We start from the raw sequence: 22,038 nt of genomic DNA, 5'->3' as shown, positions 1-22,038 counted from the left end.
ATAGGAACACAGAGGGACAGATGGAGGTAGACTTTGTAAAAAGGATGGAAATGGCTGTTGTGAACACTTTTTTCCAGAAAAGACAGGAACAGGGAAACTTATAAGAGAAGAGTTGCGAGCATGCAGGTCGACTACATTTTGAATAGACAAGGTAACCTGAAAGAGATCAGTGACTGCAAAATAGTTGTAGGTGAGAGTGTAGCCAGACAACATAGGCTAGTGGTGACAAGTGGTGACATGACTTTGGTGACAAGGAAGACCAAGAGGACAAAGGCAGAGCAGAGGGAGGAGGGGGAGGAGGGTTGTATTGTTTTCAGGGAGGAGTTAAAAAAGGCTCTGGGTAGTCAGGGAGAACTTCCAGATGTTTGGACAACAACAGCTAGTGTTATCAGGGAGACAGGTAGTAGAGTACTTGGTGTGTCATCTGGAAGGAAAGTAGATAAGGAAACTTGGTGGTGGAAGGAGGAAGTGCTGGACTATATACAGAGAAAGCGGTTAGCAAAGAAGAAGTGGGATACTGAGAGGACTGAAGAGAACAGACTGGAGAATAGGGAGATACAACATGAGGTAAAGATAGAGGTAGCAAAGGCAAAACAAAGGGCGCACGATGACCTGTATGCTCGGTTGGACACTAAGGAGGGAGAGTATGATCTATACAGGATCTATACAGGATCTATACAGGCGAAACAGAGAGATTATGATAGAAAGGATGTACAACAGGTCTGGGTGATTAAGGATAGAGGGAAATGTATTGCCAGATGCTAGAAGAGTGATGGAAGATGGAAAGAGTACTTTGAAGAGCTGATGAATGTGGAAAATTAAAGAGAGGCAAGGGTAGAAGAGGTGACTATTGTAGACCACAAACTAGCAGAGATTAGTAAAAGTGAAGTGAGGAAGGCATTGAAGAGGATGAAGAATGGAAAGGCAGTGGAGGTGTGTAAATGTCTAGGAGATGCAGCGGAAGTGTTTCTGACTCTATTATTCAACAGGATCTTAAAGAGTGAGATGCCTGAAGAATGGAAAGGAAGTATGACGGTGCCCATTTTTAAGAATAAGGGGGATGTGCAGAATTGCAGAAAATATAGAGGAATAAAGTTCATGAAGCATACAATGAAGTTATAAGGGTAGTGGAAACTAGACTGAGAGCAGAAGTCAGCATTTGTGAACAGCAGTATGGCTTCATACCTAGAAAGAGTACTAAAGATGTAGTATTTGCTTTGAGAATGCTAACAGAGAAGTACAGAGAAGGCCAGAGGGAGCTGCATTGTGTTTTTGTAGATGTAGAAAAAAAATGACAGGTTGCCAAGAGAGGAGCTCTGGTATTGTATAAGAAAGTCTAGAGTGGCAGAGAAGTATGTTAGACTCCTGCGTCTTAGCTGTGAGACAGTGGTGCGTCGTGCTGTAGGAGTAACAGAAAGTTCAAGGTGGAGATGGGACTCCATCAGGGATCAGCTCTGAGCTCCTTCTAGTTTGCAGTGGTGATGGACAGGCTGACAGAGAAGGTTAGACAGGAATCTCCATGGACCATGATGTTTGCAGATGACATTGTGATCTGTGGTTAGAGCAGGGAACAGGTAGAGGAAAATCTAGAGAGGTGGAGGTATGCTCTGGAAAGGGGAGGAATGAAAGATAGTCGCAGCAAGACAGAGTATATGTGTGCGAATGAGAGGAACTCAGGTGGAACGGTGAGGCTCCAGGGAGTGGAGATCAGGGAGTTGGAGGATTTCAGGTACTTGGGGTCAACAGTCCAGAGCAACAGAGAGTGTGGAAAAGAGGTGAAGAGACGGGTTCAAGCAAGTTGGAATGGGATGGAGAAAAGTGTCAGGAGTACTATGTGATAGAAGACTATTGGCCAGAATGAAAGGAAAGGTGTTAAAGGCAGTGGTGAGACCAGCGATGCTGTCTGGCCTAGAAACAGTTACATTGACCAAAAGACAGGAGGCAGAGCTAGGGGTCGCAAAGATGAAGATGTAGAGGTTCTCTTTGGGAGTGACCGGATGGATAGGATCAGGAATTAGTCTATCAGAGGAACAGCACATGTTAGGCGTATTGGAGAGAAGGTCAAAGAAGCCAGACTGTGATGGTTCGGTCATGTACAAAGGAGGGACTGTGAATATATTGGTAGACGGATGCCAGAATTGGAGCTGCCAGGCAGGAGGTCTCGAGGAGAACCAAATAGAAGATTATGGACGTTGTGAGAGAGGATATGAAGGTAGTTGGTTTGAGAGAGGAGGATACAGAGATACAGGTTAGATGGAGAGAGTTGATTCACTGTGGCGACCCTTGAAGGGAAAAGCCGAATGGAGCAGAAATTACAGTCGTGTGAATCTTTAACTGCTGAAAAATATGTGCAACAATTATCACAGGAACATCAAGCTGCTTGGAATTGATCTTGTAGCCTTTATTTTTAACATTTTTGTCTAGAATATTCTTTCTGACCTCATGTGACAACCCTCTCATTAGTATTCTGTTGTCCATGTTCAGATTGGTACAAAGATATCAAACAGCACAATGACTACTTTTCACCATTAAAATGAGTCTGGCTATATTATACTGCAATATGGTTTATTCGAAACGAGTGTGTGTTTAGCAGTCAAGTGTGAGGGGCACCCGTCCTCCGTAACAGCAGGTGGGGGTAATACAAAATCTCTGCGTTAACAGCACAGCTAAACTATGTCTCGAAGAAGAAAGACGCTTTCGCGTTACGACGTGTCGTAAAAATTCCTTGCGATGCATTGCGGAGATTAAAACAGTCCAAGAAGCTCGCTTGGTCAAAAAAGGAGACCTCGCCTATCCTCGGCGATGTTCGTACGTTGACGCCATCCTTCCGAGCTCGGTCACCCTGATATGGAGGCTATGGAGGATGACAGTCTGGACGTAAAAGATGACCATAACCACAACCACCGTGCCAACGGCAGCAACGAAGTTCCCCCGTATCTAAGTAGCCAGCTTTCGGAAGGAACGACGCTCCCGCAGCCCTTCTGTTCAGGGAGAGAATTAGCCGTTCCACGGGGGAAGCAAAGATCCGGCGGCACCGGGGGGTCAGAGTTCATAGATTCGGACTCTGGCAGCGAGAGCAGTGAAGTCAGTGAGGTGGACACCGCGGCCGAATCGGCTGTCGTCGACGAAAAATTCACACTTGACTCCACCTCCAAGTTCCGTAAGTTTACTCCTGAACGGCAGCAGGTGGCTAACGGCTGTAGTTACGACACTAACGAGACAACGCGATGTCCTGTTTCCGGTAAACCATGCAACGCAAATGGTAACTTGGGGGCTGGGAAAAACAACAACACCTATTCAGACATTCCTCTTAAGAATTACTCCTTCTGCGTCGTTACCGGCCGTGTGACTCTAGTGCGACAGGAATAAGTGGGTTTGTCTCCCTAACATCCGAGAGGCCTCGGGACCAGCAAATCACGGGTCCAAAACACGTAACGAGTCAGTGACAGCAGGTGCAGATATGGATGGATGTGACAGGATCTGGAATCTAGTTGATGGATTTAGGTTTAGATCCGAGTCTCTCTGTCCGACCCTTTTCCAGAATTATGTGCCCCACTGTCTGCTCAAGAAGCTGCAAGATATGAATGTTGTTCACATCCACTCAAACAGGCCTCTCCATGCTTAGAATCTATAGGATGTTATCATTTTTGACTTTACTATAAATTATGGCTACCACCTTATCGTGGTGGAGGGACGTGCATATCCCAGTGATCCGAGGAGCTAAGATGTCCGGGGCTTTATGCCTCTGGTAGGGTCGCCCAAGGCAAACAGGTCCTGGGCGATGGACCAGACAAAGCGTGAATGAGAAGACGCCAGTGACAAAGAAGAGTAATGGACATGGACCCTTGCCTGGATGTTGGTCGCTGAAGCGAGGCCCATTAAGGGAGCTTGATGGTGATATGAGGAGCAAAGTGGGTCAGGTGCGATGCGAGCTGAGTGGTGGCCAGGGGAGGACAGTGGCAGTCCAGTCTGTGGTTGCAGAAGCTGGATCTAGGAACATGGAACATTGCCTCAGGTGGGGAACAAGCCTGAGCTAGTTCACAAGGCTGTGAGGCTCTGGCTGGATACAGCCTTGGCACACGGCTTGGGCTCTGGAACCAGGCCTCTTGAGAGGGTTTGGATTTTTTCCACTCCAGAGTAGCGGTGAGAGGCAGCAGGCAGGTATGGGCATATCGATTGCCCCCCAACCAACTGGGCACCTGCATGTTGGGGTTCAAACTAATGACTGAGAGGGTAGCCTCCCTCTGTCTTTGGATTGGGGAACGGGTTCTGACTGTTGTGTGTACCTATGCACCCAGCAGTGTTCAGACTACCCAACCCTTTTAGGGTCCTGAAACAATAAGGTTGTGGATACAAGTTGCCGAAATGAGCTTTCTCCACAGGGTTCTCTCTCAGAGATAGGGCAAGGAGTTCAGCCATCCATGAGGGGCTTCGAGTAGAGTCGCCGCTCCTCCACGTGTAGAGGAGTCAGATGAGGTGGCTCGGGCATGTGGTCAGGATGCCTCCCTGGTGAGGTGTTCCAGGCATGTCCAACCAGGAGGTGGCCTGGGCACGTGGGACTAAGTCTCTTGGCTGGCCTGGGAACGCCTGGGAATGACGCTCCCAGAAGAACTGGACCAAGTGGCCGGGAGAGCAAAGTCTGGGCCCCTCTGCTTGGGCTGCTGCCCCCATGACCCAATCCCGGTTCAGCAGTTGAGGATGGATGGATGCATGGATAGATATAAATTATGGCAAAGTTTTTTCCAGTCCTATCTTGTATTTTAATCTACTGCCTTTTTTGAAAACACAGTGAAAAAGCATGAACAAAGAAATGATGCCACAGCACCATTGGAGGCTCATAACCACAACTGGCGCTTTTCAAACCACGGCTATATTTGGCAGGGAACAGACCAATAGAAATAAACAAAGAGGATCTGCGTGCTGACCTGTTTTCTTTTCTCTCAGTTCTACATGCAATGGCTGTTGAAGACTATAGGAAAAACCACTGGCCAAACCTGGAGAAGGCGATTGATCGCCTGCTTATTCAAAGTCCTACAGATCACATCTCAGTCTCATACGCACAAATATACAGGTAAGTCTGCAGATACCTCATCAGTGTTTTAACTGTGTGGTTCAAGAAGGCCTAGGTGGTACAAGGAAAAAAAAAATATACATATATATATATGCAGAAGACGGAGTGAGTGTGGGTGTGCGCGTTTATACATGTAAAACAATATCCCTGTCTTATGCTGAAGCAAAAAGGACAAAACACCTTGTTTAATTTCTTATTTATCTTTGGTCAATGAAATGTCATCTTCTTTTTCTAGCTATGTGTACAAGTGTGTATGTCAGCAGCACTCTGAGCTGCTCTACAATGATTTGACATCCAAAGTAGCAAGTCATCTGCAACAAGTTTCTGCCCATCTGCAAGTAAGATAGAGCAGGAGCTGAAATCAAAGCCTATTACATAGTGACTACTATGCAGACTAATATTTGAATGCTTTATTTAGGCTAGCCCACCAGAAAAATTTATTGAGACCTTCAACAATGTGCTGAGTCAATATACAGGCTCTCTCCAATGCATTGTCCCAGTATTCATGTATTTGGTAAGTATTGTGTTAAAGAATATTTTCATTGAGATATCTATTTTTTTAAATATAGGTAATGAAACCAAAGAGAGATCTGTCATCCATGTATTAACCACATTTCTTTCATTTCACTATCTTTTCAGAATAAATTCTACATCGAGTCAAAGCTGAATAGAGACCTTACAAAAGATCTGATGAAACTGTTTGCAGATCAGGTTGTAGAGAAACACATCAACACACTGATGCGTGAGTACATTTGTTCTTCTGATGTTTCTCTTGGCTGTCCTGACAGCCGCAATTTAGCCTTCCACTAACTCCATAAATAGTCGTATCCCATCGAGTGGATTTCAGATGTCCAAGAGATGTGAATGTAAGAGTAAATGTAAAGACAAGAGTTTTTTATTGTCATTATGAAAGCTTAAAGAAATGTTGTCGAGACTTCTGGCTCGAGGCACGCTAAAAAAATAGGCACAAAAATCACCCACCGCCACTGTAGACCAAACAGTGCTATAATCTCAACAGGCTAGACCTAAAACCAATCAGGGTAAATATAAGTAACAGGTAGCTCAATCCATTCTGGCTGCTGCAGCCATTTGGAATACCACGGGGTGTTCTGTTTTTGGCATTCTTCTTCCTCAATAGCTACTATCCAGACTTCATATCAAAACTACCAAGTGTAAAATGTCAGGCTGTCATTGGCTTATTTTGAGAAACCTTTAGCAATTTGATTGAATCAGTGACGGAACATTCAGATCTGTATGTAATGACATCTGAAAAGCCAGACTGTCAACTGCACAGCTGCGAAATAAGGGGGATTTTTCTTGAAATGCTGTTGTGTGGACATCTAAAAAGGACAGGTTGCATGGGTTTCTCAGTCAACTTAACATAATTATGCTATATTTTTCTGTCAGCCCTTCTCATTAAAGCTCACGCCATGCCCTTTGAAGTGCAGCCGTCGACCATGGCCAGTGTGGTTAAAGGCCTCCACAGCCTCCGGCCAGGTGAGCTGTGTCTCGGGTGCACAGGAAAACCTGAGCAACTCCAAAAAAATGTATGATAAAAGTTCTTAAAAACGTTTGCCAGTTGTAAGAGACTTGTTTAAATCTTATCTTTTTACAAACGAAATTGTTCTTTTTAGACAGTTGCTCAATTTATCTGACCCAAACACATTCACAGAGAATGGACACAATACTGATTACTTTCATGAGATCCCTGACAATCATGACAGTTTCACTGTCACTGAAAATAATCAGGAAAAAGATCTCAGAAAAACAGTGGGAATGTGCAGATTCACACCCTTGAAGCTTTTGGATGGATGAGATGTTTTCCTTTCATCTATGTCTCTGGCCTTTTTTGCCTTCACTACACAATGAAATTTTCCATCAACATTCACTGGAAGCCCCTTTACCCCTGAATGTTATCTGAGTCCTTCATTGTGGTGGGTTTCTCTTGCAGAGTGGGCCCAGTTAGCACCATCTCTCTTCTCTGGATTCATTCCACAAATAAATCCTCCAGCTGTGGAGTCTCTACTATCTGACTACGCTGCTCATGACCAGAAGCTCCAGATGGAGCTATTCATGAATGGATTTCCACGGTCAGTTTCAGATAATTGTTTGTGGTGTCTGACCGATACTGGATTTTGTATCCAATGTAAAGTTACAGTGCGAGATACATGCACAAGTAACAGTGCTCAGCTTCCCAATTTGTAATTTTATTTGTTATGGAATTTTTGGGACTTAAAAGGTATTTGTGGAAGATTTTAATCAATTGACTTGTTTAAAACACATAATACTATCAAACAGTCTGTATCAACCAGCTGTAAGAGGTATACATTTAACTCCAGAACTATGTCAGTTTAATATCAAAAAGATATACAGATTTTGTATTTACATTTGACATTAAAACCCAGTGTTGGACTTGGAACTAACAAGATACCAAGATATAGATTCAAATTCAATTAATTTACATTTAAATTTGAGTTTGAATATCAACATCAAAACTCAAGAGACATCCAAATATACTGCCCAAAAAAATAAAGGGAACACTTGAACAACACAATGTAACTCCAAGTCAATCACACTTCTGTGAAATCATAGTGTCCACTCAGGAAGCAACAGATTCATTTTGACTTGTTTTAAGGACATTACATCAAAGTTGGATCAGCCTGGAGTTTGTTTTTACGCTTTAATTTTGAGTGTCCAGACCTCCAGACCTAATCCAGACCTCCATGGTTGATACAATTGATTTCCATTGATCATTTTTGTGTGATTTTGTTGTCAGCACATTCAACTGTGTAAAGAGCAAAGTATTTCATAAGAATATTTCATTCATTTAGATCTAGGATGTGTTTTTTAAGTGTTCCCTTTATTTTTTTGAGCAGTGTATAATTTGTAAATGTTGAACATTTGGCAGATTCACATTTCTCCAAATGAATGGTGCAATACTTGAAATATATTTGAGGGCATGTTATTCTACTGAGTAGCCTCTTGGATCAATATAGTATTTGTATTTCTGAATCTGATTTACATCGTAACTTTGATATTCTTCATGCCCTTCAGAGGTGACCAGTCTCGGAAGCGGCCTAGTGATGACTCCCGATAGGGAGCCAGAATCACTGGACTCATCACATACCTGTTACTGTGCCTCCTCCATCTATCTTAATGTGTCAGGTTCGTCTGACACAAAAACACTGAACACTGTGAAGAGAGAAGCTGATGGAATCTTGAGTTGCTTTAGAGAAACATAATGCTAAGAGACACACAGATGTCCATATGGGGCTTTCCTCCACCATCCTGATGCAACTTCAGAATGTGTGGGACGCTGCTGTGTTTAATCACTTCTTCCTCATTATCAGAGTGCCTTTATGGTATCCGTTCAGGTTTCCTATGGAGGGATAGGCTGATGATGGTTATTAAATACCTAAAAATAGACGTGTGTAGTTTTTGTAGACTGGGCTCATCAAGATTATCTTTTTGAGCCGACCTATATTAATTTACATCCAACATTACCATCTGTGATATAGTCATTTAATATGGACAATTGTGATACATATTTTAATAGAAACATATCAACTGCTAAAAATCTTGATTTTAGTTTTTGAAACATCTTGCCTAATTTGGTGTTTTTTACCTATTTGCCAATCATTGTTTTCTAAATATGCTTGATTTTTAGCATGGATAAAGTAAGGAACATTTGCTATTAGTCCCCCTCTTAAACTAAAATAGCATGCAAAGAAAGATATCAGGAATATGCTTTAAAAGTCAGAAATTACAAAAACAATTCCTACATTTCCTAAAAATTAACCGAGAGGTTAACTAAAGAATATGAATAAAATTTCTTTTAGATATTGAAAGAAACCAATCCACTTATAAATTAGTAGGCTATAACCTTAAAGTGACAATTGTTTCTTAAGGTGAGCATATATGTCAAAAATCTCTCATGAATTAACTATGATTAAGACAAAAAAAATTGTCCCAAAAATGAGTACATCACCTAAGACAGGGGTGGGCAAACTACAGCCTGCAGGCCCACATCAGGCCCGTTAGTCTTTTTAATTCGGCCCCCAAAGATTGGTGCAGAATTCATACTTGATGCGAATGATTGGATCAAAGAATGTGGGAGCTCAAACAGGAGATTATTTCATTTTTGGATTTTCCTGAGCTGAATGACACAGATTGGATTTGTTATTTGGCCTTTACTGTGGACATACTGACACACATGAATGAGCTAGACGTGAAGCTACGAGGGAAAAATTGGTTTGTGCATGAAATGCAAGCAAAACTTCAGAGCCTTCAAAACCAAGCTGGTTTTATTTTCAAAGCAAATGTTATACATGTCTGATGTGTACTGTGAACGATTGCGTTTTCTATATGTATCGTATCTTGTGGTGACCAGGCCCGTTTGTCAAATTTTAAAAGTCGATGAGGCCCCTGAGTCAAAAAGTTTGCCCACCCCTGACCTAAGAGGTCAGTTCAACATTGGAAATATTAAAAAAAAGAAGAAAAAAAATAGCTTGACATTGCAAGAAAGAGAAAATGGCATGAAGTCTCCCATCTAAAATACCTCAGTTGATATATGTATCATAAAGTAAAGGGCTTCTGAAAAATATCCATTCCTTTCCTCATCATAATTGCTGCTAATTAAATTGTCCATGTGTTAGTTTTTTCTCATAGTGGCCGTGAACCAAGTGACTTCAGTCCATGCAAATGAGAGCGGTAAAACACTGGAACAAAGGGTCTGTCGCTGAACTTCACCTAGTCTCTCAGATTGCCTTCACAGTGTATTTTCCACTCATGCCAAAGAGAATTTGCAGCACAATTGTGTTATAATGCTTTGAATTCAAGCTGGAATCATTCAAATTCTGTTAAAGTCACTAAACATAAGTCCATTTTGTTCCAACAGCTTTTTAATCTTTGGTTGACCTGCATCTTTTGTTTGGTTTGAATCTCAACTTTGTTTTAGCCTTTGCGTAGGATTGGTAGGGATTACCATGTGAGAGTGCCAGGAAAAAGTTTGATACTTCAACTTAACTTGCCTGTATTGAACCTGATGCTTGAAAAACTTTTCATGTAAAATTATATGCAAATATTGTTGGTCTATCTCTGTGGTACTTGTATATGAAAAGTTCCTGGTGTGCAGCCTTGTCATGGTGTAAATAGTATTTCTTTGTGTGGTAGTCAACATTCACCAGCTTTTGCCACAGGCATTTTTGTGTAATGATTCATAAGTATTTTGATACAAGTTTTTTTTGTTTTTTTTTTTACACTGTTTTAAGTGTAATATAGATGCTTTGCTATTTTGTGTTTATTCGTCCAGATTTGTTTCCCTCACTGTCTGTCTTACCAATAAACTAATTTCATTAACATGAACACAGATTTCACACTGGATGACCTGCTCAATAGCAAATATCAGAGTCACAGGCACCGCATTCATTACTTATTTAATTACCTTTTCGATGTGAGAATCACAAAACCATTCATTTGTAACCAATGGTTAAATAGTGGGCCAAAGGGGTAGCAAATACAACATTTATGTATAGAAAAATTAGTAGATAAAATGGGAACATAGAAATCAAATAAGATCAGAGTAAGAATCTGATAAAAAAATTTGACTCCTATATCTAGATATATTGTACATCTGAAAGACTACATCTGTACAAATGGCTGTATATCTAGGCAACTACATTTGTGCAAGGTGCAGAAGAAAACTTTACATATGCGCCACATACTCAATTATACAGTAAATATAGTGATTTATAGTGACACTATTTTCTCATTTCTTATCTCATTTAAGATGATGTTGCAACAAGTGAAGAGTTGTCACCATAAATATATCCATTCTGGACAAACCAAATACATTTTTTAAGATTTTCTTATTCTACATTTGGCTGGAAAAGGCTTAATAGAATAGCAGTTATCAATAATTAAAGAATGGACTAAGGCCATTGAAAACCATTAGCACAGCATTTAAGGGCTTAAGTGGCACTATTTGGATGGGGTATCCTAGGTGATGGTGTATAGTTACCCAAAAGTAACTAAATTATTTTTTTTCTATAAAGTGTAATGAGGCAATGTAATATACTTTGGTATTATAAAGCATCAGTAATAACAATGACCATTTGGATGTAAATGGGTAAGTTACAGCTAGGGACTCAACTTGTGTGTGACAGAAGTCTCTGAAGGTGGAATCCCTTTACAGCACGCCCCCGTTGGCCAATGAGCAAGGACACCACCCAAGTATATGGGGCCAGGCCTCCCCAAAATAACCTGCAACTCTTGCACTGACAAATGTTGCTACTTTTACTGGTGACAGGTTACCGTAGCTACTCACCTCAATATTTGCCTGTAAACTTCAAGGTTAACTCTGTGCGAGAAAACCGGGAAGGCTGGGCAGCTGCCCGTGTCCAAGATTTTCCCAAGTGGCAGCAACTGGAAAAACTGAGCCTTTTTGAGCACAGGTGCACTCGGATTTACCCATCCCTTTACAGAGGCCGGCTGGGTTTATTCTGAAGGTAAATCACAACATCCCCCAATTCAGTTATTGTTCATGAGCTCCTAATGACTATGCTTTGACATCTGCCTCATTCAGCCTATAGCCTCAGAAAATCTCTGACACTGAGCCATGACAGGCATGAGGCTAGTTTTATTTAGAAAGTGGATGTTATGTACCAACTTAATTAAATTATCTCAATCTGCTTGGATGTGTGTTTTGTTAATCCTGCAATGAACGTTGCCTCTAACCAGCAGTTTTTCTCATAATCATTATTGTAGAAGTAAAATTAATGTGTGACTGATCAAAATTGTCTTGATAACCAGACTGCGAAAGATGAGGGAGTCCTGGTTTTTTTTTTTGTTGTTTTTTTTGTATTTCCTTCATGTAAGCCGACCCCTTGCTATTATTAGATATGACTTGGTAGGCTTGGAGCGTGTTTGCAAAAGATTAATGTACACAACAGCTGCAACTTCAGGTCCGTTGGAAGGGCATTGCTGCCTCCCTTTAATATGCTGACTGTCAGTAGCACATGCGTGCCCTATCTCATGTCTGGATTCAATAACGTGCACATGCCGAGAGTCAAAAAGTTGTGCAAAGACTCGCTGTAGTATGTGTTGGTCAAAGGTGGATAGGGTCAGAAAATCTGCATGGATCCCTTCAGATGTAGTGTAAGATTATAAATGCAACGTGCTGTCAAGCCCAGTGGAAGGCTAAAATCAAAATTTATTTCTGTAACATATGCTCTGTTCTTGACTGCATTCTCTGTATTCTTTGAAATATGTTTTTAACAAATGTTGTATTTTGCAGCAAAAATATACTCAATATATATTTCTGTTAGATTTAAAAGGAAAAAAGGCACAAAATGAAAACATTCACAAATAAAGTAGTCAGGTGTAGGGAAGAAGTAACACACTGTTGAATGTTGGGGAAAGGTTTTGCTCTCTCTGATAGCATGGTTACATTTAAATCTGTGAAAGCTTATACAAGGAACTCAGTTTATATGTATATGTATATGTATATGTATAGGTAAATGTATATGTATATGTATATGTATATGTAATGTAAAGTTCCATGACCGTCAAACTAATCATCATTTCAGAGGTCGTTCAGGGGTCCGTGCATTTCTATTGCAAGTTATAATTAAATCTGACCGCATTTTTCATTGAGTCCTTACTCGCTGACATAGGTTTCCTGATTGAGTCCCTTTTTCTCAACAGCTTATAATTAAGTTATTTTAAATGCTATTTTAATCCAACATTTGCAGACTCACAATAAGTGGAACCCTCAATTTTGTTTTATTAAGGTTAGTTTACAAATGACACATAGTTTAGGGTTTATCCTCAATTTAACAATATTTATTCCCAAATGCATGTAAATGGACTGTACTCCATAGATCATAGTACTCCATAGAACTGCTCTCCTGTAAACATGCAATAAGCCAGCACACGCACACTATTGCATAAAGTTTTCTTCAACATCCACGATCCACCCCAAAAAACAACAGCTAGAATCTGACTGACATATTACTCAGCTTATATTATTGTCCATTGTTGGTCTTTCAAAAATGCAATTATAGTCACACATGTTGGCAGGTTGTAAAATTCAACTAATCAGTTTTTGTAGATAAACATTGATCTGATATTTCAGGCAGACACAAAGCTGTAGCCAAACATAAATTTTGATATTTGGTTGAATTTCAAGATCAGATGTAGTTTACGATTTCATTGTCAAATGTCAGATTCCTTTTGAGGCTTTCAACAGCAATACAATGTCTTGAGATTAACAATAGTATGTATAACAATAGTACAACATTCAAATATCAGCTGACTGAACATTTTTACACCCAAATAGGTATAGGCTCCCAAAAGCCCAGGATTGGCTGAGCCCTTGTTCCCCTGCCACTTTCACCCTGTGTGTCTTTGCCAGGGGTTTCCCTCTGACTGCAGAGTATTTTCAAAATGGACAGCACAAGATAAAGTCAATATATGTATAATTCTGAAAATAAAGGAAACATTCAGTAGGACCTGTATCCTTTATATTGCAAGGAACAGAAACGGTTATTTTATATATATATCAAGTTCTACAATATTTAATTTAATTTACTGACATACCTGGAAAATAAGTGGTCCTCCTAAAAAACAATGTGATACTTTGCATTGTAAGCACCTGTTTCCAACATAATTAATATTGACTGCAATTTTATTGGTGGTATAGATAACGAATGAATGCATGAACATAATTGGATTTCTTGCAATTGCTTCCCAGAATGCAAGACAACAACAATCAGGCTCTATCACTCTCTCAGCTCTTAAGGGACACCTACCAGGCCGAGGCAAGACCCCAGCAGTGCCACAATGAAATAAGCTGCTCGGATGCATTGTCCTCACGCCTTCAGATCTATGGTTCACTAAAAGGAAAGGCAGAGGACTCTATGAGCCAAAATGACAACCAATGTCCAGACCTGTCAGCCTTCCTCAGCGAAGAGGAGCTGGATAAGAGTGTTAACTTGGCCTGCCAAGCCATTGGACACGACCCTCGTGAGGAGAGGGCAGAGGTTAAGGGCCCTGTCTCAGCGTCAACCCTGTGTAACATCTCACCCCCCTCCTCTGCTGCCTCAATTGTTCCCCTTTTGAAATCCTTTCCTGGTGACCCTTCAGCTGTGCCCTTCACCCAGCCATCTTCTAATTTTGAAGAATTTCCAGCATCTCACACAACCCTGGCATCAGACAGAAAGATGCATAAAACCCCTACACAGCAGGACAACATGATCAAGAACAGCAAAGGCTCCATCGACGGACTGGACAACTTGAACAGGTCATCAAGGAACGCCCCATACGGCCCAGAGACCCAATCCAAGAAGGAGTTCCTCAACAAAGCAGCAGACTTCATTGAAGAGCTTTCCTCCCTTTTTAAAGCCAATAGCTCCAAACGGGTACGACCCAGAGCGTGCAAAGCCCACAGAAGCAGGATCCAAGGAAAGAACCAGAACGATGGGACAGTTTATCCCCTGGGCTCTGATAACAGGGAGCGACCTGTTATTCCTGCAGAGGTGGAGATGGAGGAGGAGGTAACCAATACCGCTGTTAGCCATCCACAAGATGTCCAGCTAGACTCTGAAATTGGGGATATGGAGTCTCAGGACTGCAGGATTTCTGAGGAGCTTCAGTACAACTCAGGCACACAGGAGATGGAGGAGGATGACAGCTGCCCTTTGACAGTGCCTTCCTCCTCCTTATCAGATCCCATGTGTGAGCCTCCACGTTTCATCCAGAAACTGAAAAGCAGAGAAGTTCCAGAGGGCAGCAAAGTCCAGTTAGACTGCATTGTCCAAGGACTCCCCGTGCCTGACGTCCGGTAAGAAAAATCTCTAGTTAACAGTCCCCATTCTTGTGTTAAATTTTCGTTGTGGCCGTTTTTAAGTTGATCACCTCATTTGCAGTGTTTTCTGCTTCAAGCCTGTCATTCAATACGTGCCCCCGATTGTCCTCTCAATCGGTACCAGCAGAAGGACAGCGCCTCACAGTTTGAACCATTACATAATCCATCTTTATATGTTTTGATGATTTGCTTTACTGCCCATGATTTACTGAGACTTTTTCTGACTCTGTAAGATGGTTGTGTTTCCAAACTATGTTAGTATTATTTGATAAACCTTGCAATTGCACTGTGTTTATTCCAAGTCATGGCTCTCTGTATTTTTTTTGTGAAAACTGACACCATCCCTAATACCACCTCTGATGGTGTTGTTTAAATATTATCTGCTGTGTCTACTTCACACCTTCTTCTGCTGCAGCTCCAAGTGCTGATAGGCACAATATAAGGGGAAGAAGTACTGATAAAATGGAGTTCACATTATATATTGTATTCACTGAATATAGCAAAAGTTCAGGAATGTTAGATAAGTCTGTGGTTAATTTCCTGTAGAAAATGGTTCTGGACTCATATATAGGTGTGTGGATAGGTTGAATAATTTTAGAGTGGGATTCACAGTGTTAAAAAAAAAAGAATACATACATATACACAGGGTTGTCCACCGTGATCTCACTAGAGTTTTTTTTACTGGTTTATTTAAATGAATCAACAGAATGCACAGACCCTCAGCTCCCTGTTGTCCGTCATTATTCTGAACTGCAACATTAGGGCTATTTTTCAATACTATTTGTATGATACATTTTCATCAGATTTTTTTGCAATTTGAAATATTGATATAAGCACTACCTCAAACCCAACACTAGTGGATAAATTGGAATGACAATTGAATCAGCAATGTTGTGTTGGAACTTAAGTTTTACAAAAGGTTTTCTGTTGCAGTTTTTTCTAAAAATACGACGATTAACAGCTCACACTGCATCAGGTGTATCTGATTTCCAGAAATAAGCATTTTTTAAGACTAATTACCTAAGGCCACTATGATCTTGGTGGCTTTCATACTGTTTTGTGTGTATCAGTCAGTTTGTTTTAAATCCGTCCTTAGACATATGTTACTCTTCCAGGAACAATGGAGCCTTGGACTGAGGTATCAGAGTTTAAGGGGCATGGGCTTATTGGGCTGACTGAACATTGTTGAGCCACTAACATATACTTGTCCAGGGAGAATGTAGCTCTCTGCCATTTTTAGACCAGACTGGCACCGCGAGCTGTAGTCGCATCTGATAATGGAATTAAAAGAGCTCTTGACACAAGCATGAGCATACGGAGTTTGGTAAGATCATTTGGTTCATTGGTCGGAATTTTTATCTGGATTGTTTGTACAACATGTTCATGTGTTTCCACCTAAGTTAAGATGTTTCCCTGTAGCCTGACTCTTATTTTTCAAATTTTGTCATAGCAGTTGTTGACTTTATTGTGATCTCAAGGGATGCTGTCCACCAAGTGTGACTGGTAGGCACAACAGAGTTGTCTAATCAATATTTCTCATTGATTTAGCACAGTGTGTGTTGTATATAGTGTGTTAGGCTCTCACATTGTGTGCATTGTGGGTCTATGTTTAGTGTGGTGCATTAACATTTGGGTCACCAGAGGGAATCTCCTCACTGGTTCTGAGCTCAGAGGGAAAATAGCCTTGACAGGTGCAGCAAGCGGAGTCTCTGCCTCACAGACCAGTCATCCCCTTTACTACTCATGCTTTCAATTTAGACCATTACTCACTAGTAATGACACTCTCACAGCAGCATTACTTGTGTTGCATCCAAGTTCTGGAAAAGGAATCTCTGCACAGCTTCTTGTTTTCATCCTAAATTTAGAAATTCATGAAACGAGTCACCTAAATATCAGCCACATTTTTCTGAAGTTGTGATGGCTCAGCATTTTTTGCTTTCAAGTTGGTTGAAAAGGCAGATATATGAGCTTGATGAAAGCACAAGCTAGGATTTATGTAAGATGATGTTTCATCACATCGCGCCATTCCTGTTTGTTGGCAGAATATTAAAAAGCGTCAACGCCTCCTGCTATTATTAGTCGTAGCACCAGAATCTGTTAGACAGTTTGCTGGCTAGCACAGGGAAGGTAAAAGATGCTATAATAGTTTTAGAAGGCGAATTGACTGTTGCCAACTCAAACTTTGTTGATGTCCAATAGAAGTGAGGCTCTGCATGTCTTATTAGTCTCACTTTTTATTTTGATCATTCACTTATTTTTTATGGCTATTGTCTGTAATTTAAAGAACTCTTTTTAAATTACCCAATTGGAACCCAAATGTATTGTTATTTTTAAACTAAAATGGACAGTTGTGCATAAAAATCCATCCTCAAAATTACAATATACTATATCTATTCAAAATGCAAATCTTACAGTCTGTGCTCAGTTCCCCTGTAGTAAAATGTCTTTTATATTTTATGTGCATGTAGATGTGGGCTTTCTGTAGACATTCTACATCTGCCAGTGAGACTTTTGCATATCCAATAAATCTGTAGAAAACACTGCAATTTGACTTATAATACACATCCGTTTTCTAGTAAATGCTATGCAAACATAAATTGATTATTTTGTGATTGTTGGATACATTGTAATAAATAATTGAATGGTATGCCATTTATAGGATTAATATTTCCTTTTGGATATACATTTTGATATTGCAAATGTCTCAAAAAGAACACATTTTCAGCGTCAAAAACTTGAATTTCATTTGTCCTCCATGTTCTTGATGTTGTGACTGGCTCTAAACTGGGAGAGCAGGCTGGTGTTTCTTACAGGGAATGGGAATCGGGCTTGCTCATCAAAACCATTTCTTTTGGCCGCCATAACTTTACTAGAAAGGGGAAAGACGCAGTATTGTATCAGCCTCATAGAAGCACCTTGGCCACTATAAGAGGAAACTCTATGAAAATGACTTTACATTACATTACATTACATTACATTACATTACATTACATTGCATTTGGCAGACGCTTTTATCCAAAGCGACTTACAATACAGGACATAGGGACTGCGAATACACTTGCTAATACACGATGCACAGGAAATTTACATGCTAAATAAAGAAAGACATTTTTTCTAAAGGTCAAGTACTAAAATGGAAGTGAAATACAGTGAGGTCAATACATATTTGATGTCCATGTGATTTTGCGAGTTCTCCCACTTAGAAATCATGGAGGGGTCTAAAATTTTCATCGTTGGTGCATTTCCACTGTGAGAGACAGAATCAAAAAGAAAAAAATTGAAATCACATCGTATGATTTTTTTTTTAACAATAGATTTGTAAATTACAGGGTCAAATTAGTATTTGATCCCTTGGTTATCAGCCAGATTTCTGACCCTCAACGACCTGTTCCTCCGCTTTTAAAGAGTCAAACTACACTTTGCTCTTCATTCTAATGGAGTAGCACCTATTTGAGGTTGTTAGCTTTCTTAAAGATATCTGTGTACCCTAATAATCTGTCAAAAGTGTAGCAGCCAACAGGAGAAAGAACTATCAAAAGACACAAGAGACAAAATTGTTGACCTTCACAAAGCTGGAAATGGGCTACATAGCGATTGCCAAGCAGCTTGGTGAAAAAAGAACTGTTGGAGCCATTGTCTGAAAATGGAAGAGACAAACGATGACTGTCACTGCCTCTCGGACTGGGGTCCCACGGAAGATCTCTCCTTGTGGGGTATCGATGATGCTAAGAAAGGTGAAGAATCAGCCCAAAACTACACGGGAGGAGCTGGTCAATGACCTGAAGACAGCTGGGACCACCGTTTCCAAGGCTGTTTCCATTCAGTCATACACTGAGACATAATGATTTAAAATCATGGAAGGTACCCCTGCTTGAGTCAGCCCATGTCAAGGCCTGTCTGAAGTTTTCCAGGAAGTTTTGTGGTCAGATGAGACCAAAATAGAACTTTTTGGTCTTAACTCCATTCGCCATGTTTGGAGGAAGAAGAAGGATGAGTATCATCTCAATGATACCATACCTAGAGTGAACCATGGGGATTGAAGAATCATGCTCTGGGTTGTGTTTCAGCACAGGGGCCAGGACAACTACACGGTATTAAGGAGAGGGTGAACGGGGCCATGAATTGTGAGATACTGGGCAAAAATCTCCTTTCCTCAGTCAGAGCATTAAAGATGGGTCATGGCTGGGTCTTCCGACATGACAATGAAGCACACGGCCAGGAAAACCAAGGAGTGGCTCCGTAAGAAGCCTATCAAGGTTCTGGAGTGGCCCATCCAGCCTCCAGACCTAAATCCAACAGAAAATCTTTGGAGGGAGCTGGAATTCTGAATTTTCAGTGACAGCCCCAAAGCCTGAGAGTTCTAGAGAGGATCTGTATGGAGGAGTAGGCCAAAATCCCTGCTGCAGTGTGTGCAAACCTGGTGAAGACCTACAATATTAGAATGGTTTGACACAAGGAATCAAACACTTATTCAACCCTGTAATTTCCAAATAAATTGGTTTTACTCATGTTGACTGCTACACTTCTGACAGATTATTAGGGTACACAGGTGTCTTTAAGAAAGCTAACAACCTCAAATAGGTGCTACTCAATTAGAATGATGAGCAGAGTGCAGTTGGACTCTTTAAAAGCAGAGGAACAGGTCTTTGAGGGTCAGAAATCTGGCTGATAAGCAAGGGATCAAATACTTAAATTGTTAAAGAATCATACAATGTGAGTTCCAATTTTTCTTTTTGATTCTGTCTCTCACGGTGGAAATCCACCAGCAACGGAAATTTTAGACCTCGCCATTATTTCTAAGTGGGAGAACTTGAAAAATCACAGGGGGATCAAATACTTATTGACCTGACTGAAACTTGTGAAGAAAAGTTGCATTTGATCAGCTGCAACAGAACCACAGCAATGCAATTAAGAGTTTAAATGAGTTGTTGCAATCTGTTTGATGACTGTGTGTGAAGACTTTTTATGAAGATGGTATCAACATTTAGTAGCTCCTTGCTACTCACAGACAAGAAGCACTTACCTTTTTTTTTTTATTTCAAGGGTCGTTCCTTCTCCACTGATTTCTTTCTGCTGTCTTTTTCACACCAATAGTTGTCAGTTCTGTGTTATTATATAATTTGAATATGAATTAGAATAAAAACATTCCTGTGTCTGTATTAGGTTAAAACTTAGCTGTTAAATGCCAATTCATAAATGAGGAGAGTCACATGGTCAAAATAAAGTGATGTATGAGGTAGTGTGGTGTAACTGATCACTCTCAAGCACTTAGGAATAGTAATACATTGCTATTTACATTAGTTTTCATTTGATGAAGTGTTGTATAAAATATTGAATCAATCTAACGTTTTACAATCGCATCGATGCATCTCCGAAAATATGCTGCAAGTTATTTAAAGACTAAATTAGCCAGATGTGTGAATGAGAGACTGAATGGCCTGACCTGACTGCAGGATAAGTGATAAGTATTTTAGTTAATGAATGAATTAATAATTGAAAGGATCTATGCATGTAATAATTCTCAGCTGAACAGAGGTCTTTTGTTGTTTTTTAATTGTAGATGGTTTTGTGAGGGAAAGGAGCTGGAAAACAGCCCGGACATTCAAATCATCACCAATGGTGATCTGCATTCTCTGATCATCACTGAAGCATTTGAAGAAGATACTGGACGTTATTCTTGCTTTGCGTCAAACTTCTATGGTACAGACTCCACATCAGCTGAAATCTACATTGAAGGTGATTATTGTGTTCATTGTGGCGTGACTGAATCCTTCACGTTTGCAGAGGTTGTATGCAAAAGCACAATTTTTTATTTAATCCTTTAGGAGCGTCGTCCTCAGATTCTGATGTCGAGCAAAACATCGTCCAGTGAGTTCTATTAATTTACACTCATTTTAAAGTAATCTCCAAGCTACTCTAAAGTGCTGACCAAATAAACATTTTTATTTCTTTCATTTGATTTTGAAAGTCTGCAGAAGAAACAATCAAAGTCAGCCCCATCACTGGGCCAAGCCCCCTCAACAAAGGTCAGAGAGTGTCTGTCAGCAACACTTACAGCATCACCTGAGGAGCCAGCTGAGGAGGGTCCCTCCTCGCCAGCCTGCCAGATCAACCCAGAGCCTGTTCAGACTCCAGTCCAGACAACAACCATCCCAGTCCAAGAGTTTTCTAACACATTTGTGACCCCCAGTCCTCATCCTGCTGAGATAGAGGCAACAGAATCACATGTCCCAGTGATTTCTACTTCACTGCCAGAGGAACCAGAGAGCACAGAAGAGTCCACACCTGCCTCCACTGCCTCCACAGGACAGGCAGCTCCGATATTAATACCTCAGCCTGAGGTAGAGCAGATAAGACTCGTCCCGGACGGGTGGACAGAGAAGATGAACACAGAAATAGTAGTGGAACCCTTTTCCAGTCATTAGTATTCAACAAAATATCTACATATACAGTAAATATATAGAACCCATAAATAGACAGTGTGTACTCTTATATAGGGAGCTAGTAAATGCACCCAGACATTTGAATTAAACAGCTCTCACACTGCATCACATATCTAACCCTGCAATAGATCAGTGATTACCAATGTGAAAAAAAGAATATTCCTAATTTACTGATAATTATCTTATGCATAGTTTCGAACATATTTATTTATTTACCAACAATAACAGTACCAGTTTCTATGAAGATGACATTATGATGAATCTCACTATTTTAGATAATATTATAAGAGTTTTTTTGGGCAACAAATTGGTCAGAGTACATTTATGTATGTGTTGCCTTAGTTTACCTGCAACATTTAAATGTTTTATGATTTTTTTTTCTTTATTTTTCCTTATTTTTTTTTTTTTTTTAGAGTCAAACATCTAACCAACACTTCCTGCAAGCATTGAACAGACAATCTATCATGGCAGCTCCTGTCTTCACAAAGGTAGTTGTTTTCCAAAGGATGTCAAGCACATTGCCAGTGACAATGATGTGTTCATCTGTGCTCTTACGCCTTTACTTCTCCATCAGCGACTGCAGGACCTCCTGGCTTCAGAAGGCCAGCTGGTGGTGCTGGAGTGCCGTGTCAAAGGAGTGCCGTCCCCCCGGGTGGACT

General features: G+C 40.5%; 2 protein-coding genes and 1 pseudogene across 4 annotated transcripts in view; 2 read left to right on the top strand and 1 right to left on the bottom strand.

Moving 5' to 3' along the window:
* Positions 1 to 131: 131 nt before the first annotated feature.
* On the bottom strand, positions 132 to 1,043 carry LOC147236256 (uncharacterized; annotated as a pseudogene).
* Positions 1,044 to 2,463: 1,420 nt separating this feature from the next.
* Positions 2,464 to 10,451, top strand: cacul1 (CDK2 associated cullin domain 1). Its single transcript, XM_086165797.1, has 8 exons — positions 2,464 to 3,160; positions 4,945 to 5,071; positions 5,307 to 5,409; positions 5,490 to 5,585; positions 5,711 to 5,813; positions 6,479 to 6,568; positions 7,023 to 7,161; positions 8,126 to 10,451. The coding sequence occupies exons 1-8, from the start codon at positions 2,848 to 2,850 to the stop codon at positions 8,166 to 8,168; spliced, it is 1,014 nt and encodes a 337-aa protein (XP_086021923.1). The 5' UTR covers positions 2,464 to 2,847; the 3' UTR covers positions 8,169 to 10,451.
* Positions 10,452 to 11,430: 979 nt separating this feature from the next.
* mypn (myopalladin) overlaps positions 11,431 to 22,038 on the top strand; it is a 19,774-nt gene continuing 9,166 nt past the window's right edge. For all 3 annotated transcript variants that reach the window (XM_086165778.1, XM_086165785.1, XM_086165770.1), the window contains exons 1-7: positions 11,431 to 11,577; positions 13,824 to 14,912; positions 20,497 to 20,672; positions 20,762 to 20,804; positions 20,905 to 21,277; positions 21,793 to 21,867; positions 21,954 to 22,038. The exon at positions 21,954 to 22,038 is cut by the window's right edge and continues 57 nt beyond it. In XM_086165778.1, coding sequence (XP_086021904.1) covers positions 13,825 to 14,912; positions 20,497 to 20,672; positions 20,762 to 20,804; positions 20,905 to 21,277; positions 21,793 to 21,867; positions 21,954 to 22,038 — 1,840 coding nt within the window. In that variant the 5' untranslated portion in view covers positions 11,431 to 11,577; position 13,824. The remainder of the gene's footprint in view (positions 11,578 to 13,823; positions 14,913 to 20,496; positions 20,673 to 20,761; positions 20,805 to 20,904; positions 21,278 to 21,792; positions 21,868 to 21,953) is intronic.

Source organism: Fistularia commersonii, chromosome 2 (assembly GCF_037954325.1).
Source record: "Fistularia commersonii isolate RoL2024-O1a breed Wild chromosome 2, RoL_Fcom_v1.0, whole genome shotgun sequence".
In the NCBI taxonomy this organism is placed as follows: domain Eukaryota; kingdom Metazoa; phylum Chordata; class Actinopteri; order Syngnathiformes; family Fistulariidae; genus Fistularia; species Fistularia commersonii.
This window is presented reverse-complemented; position numbering and strand designations above follow the sequence as displayed.

What these genes read in the sequence shown, in the direction of transcription:
- cacul1 (XM_086165797.1), top strand. Translation starts at nt 2,848, where the DNA reads ATGGAGGCTATGGAGGATGACAGTCTGGACGTAAAAGATGACCATAAC. An exon ending in TGACTCCACCTCCAAGTTCC is followed by an intron (nt 3,161 to 4,944) that starts GTAAGTTTACTC and finishes CTTTTCTCTCAG; the next exon opens with TTCTACATGCAATGGCTGTT. An exon ending in ACACATCAACACACTGATGC is followed by an intron (nt 5,814 to 6,478) that starts GTGAGTACATTT and finishes TTTTTCTGTCAG; the next exon opens with CCCTTCTCATTAAAGCTCAC.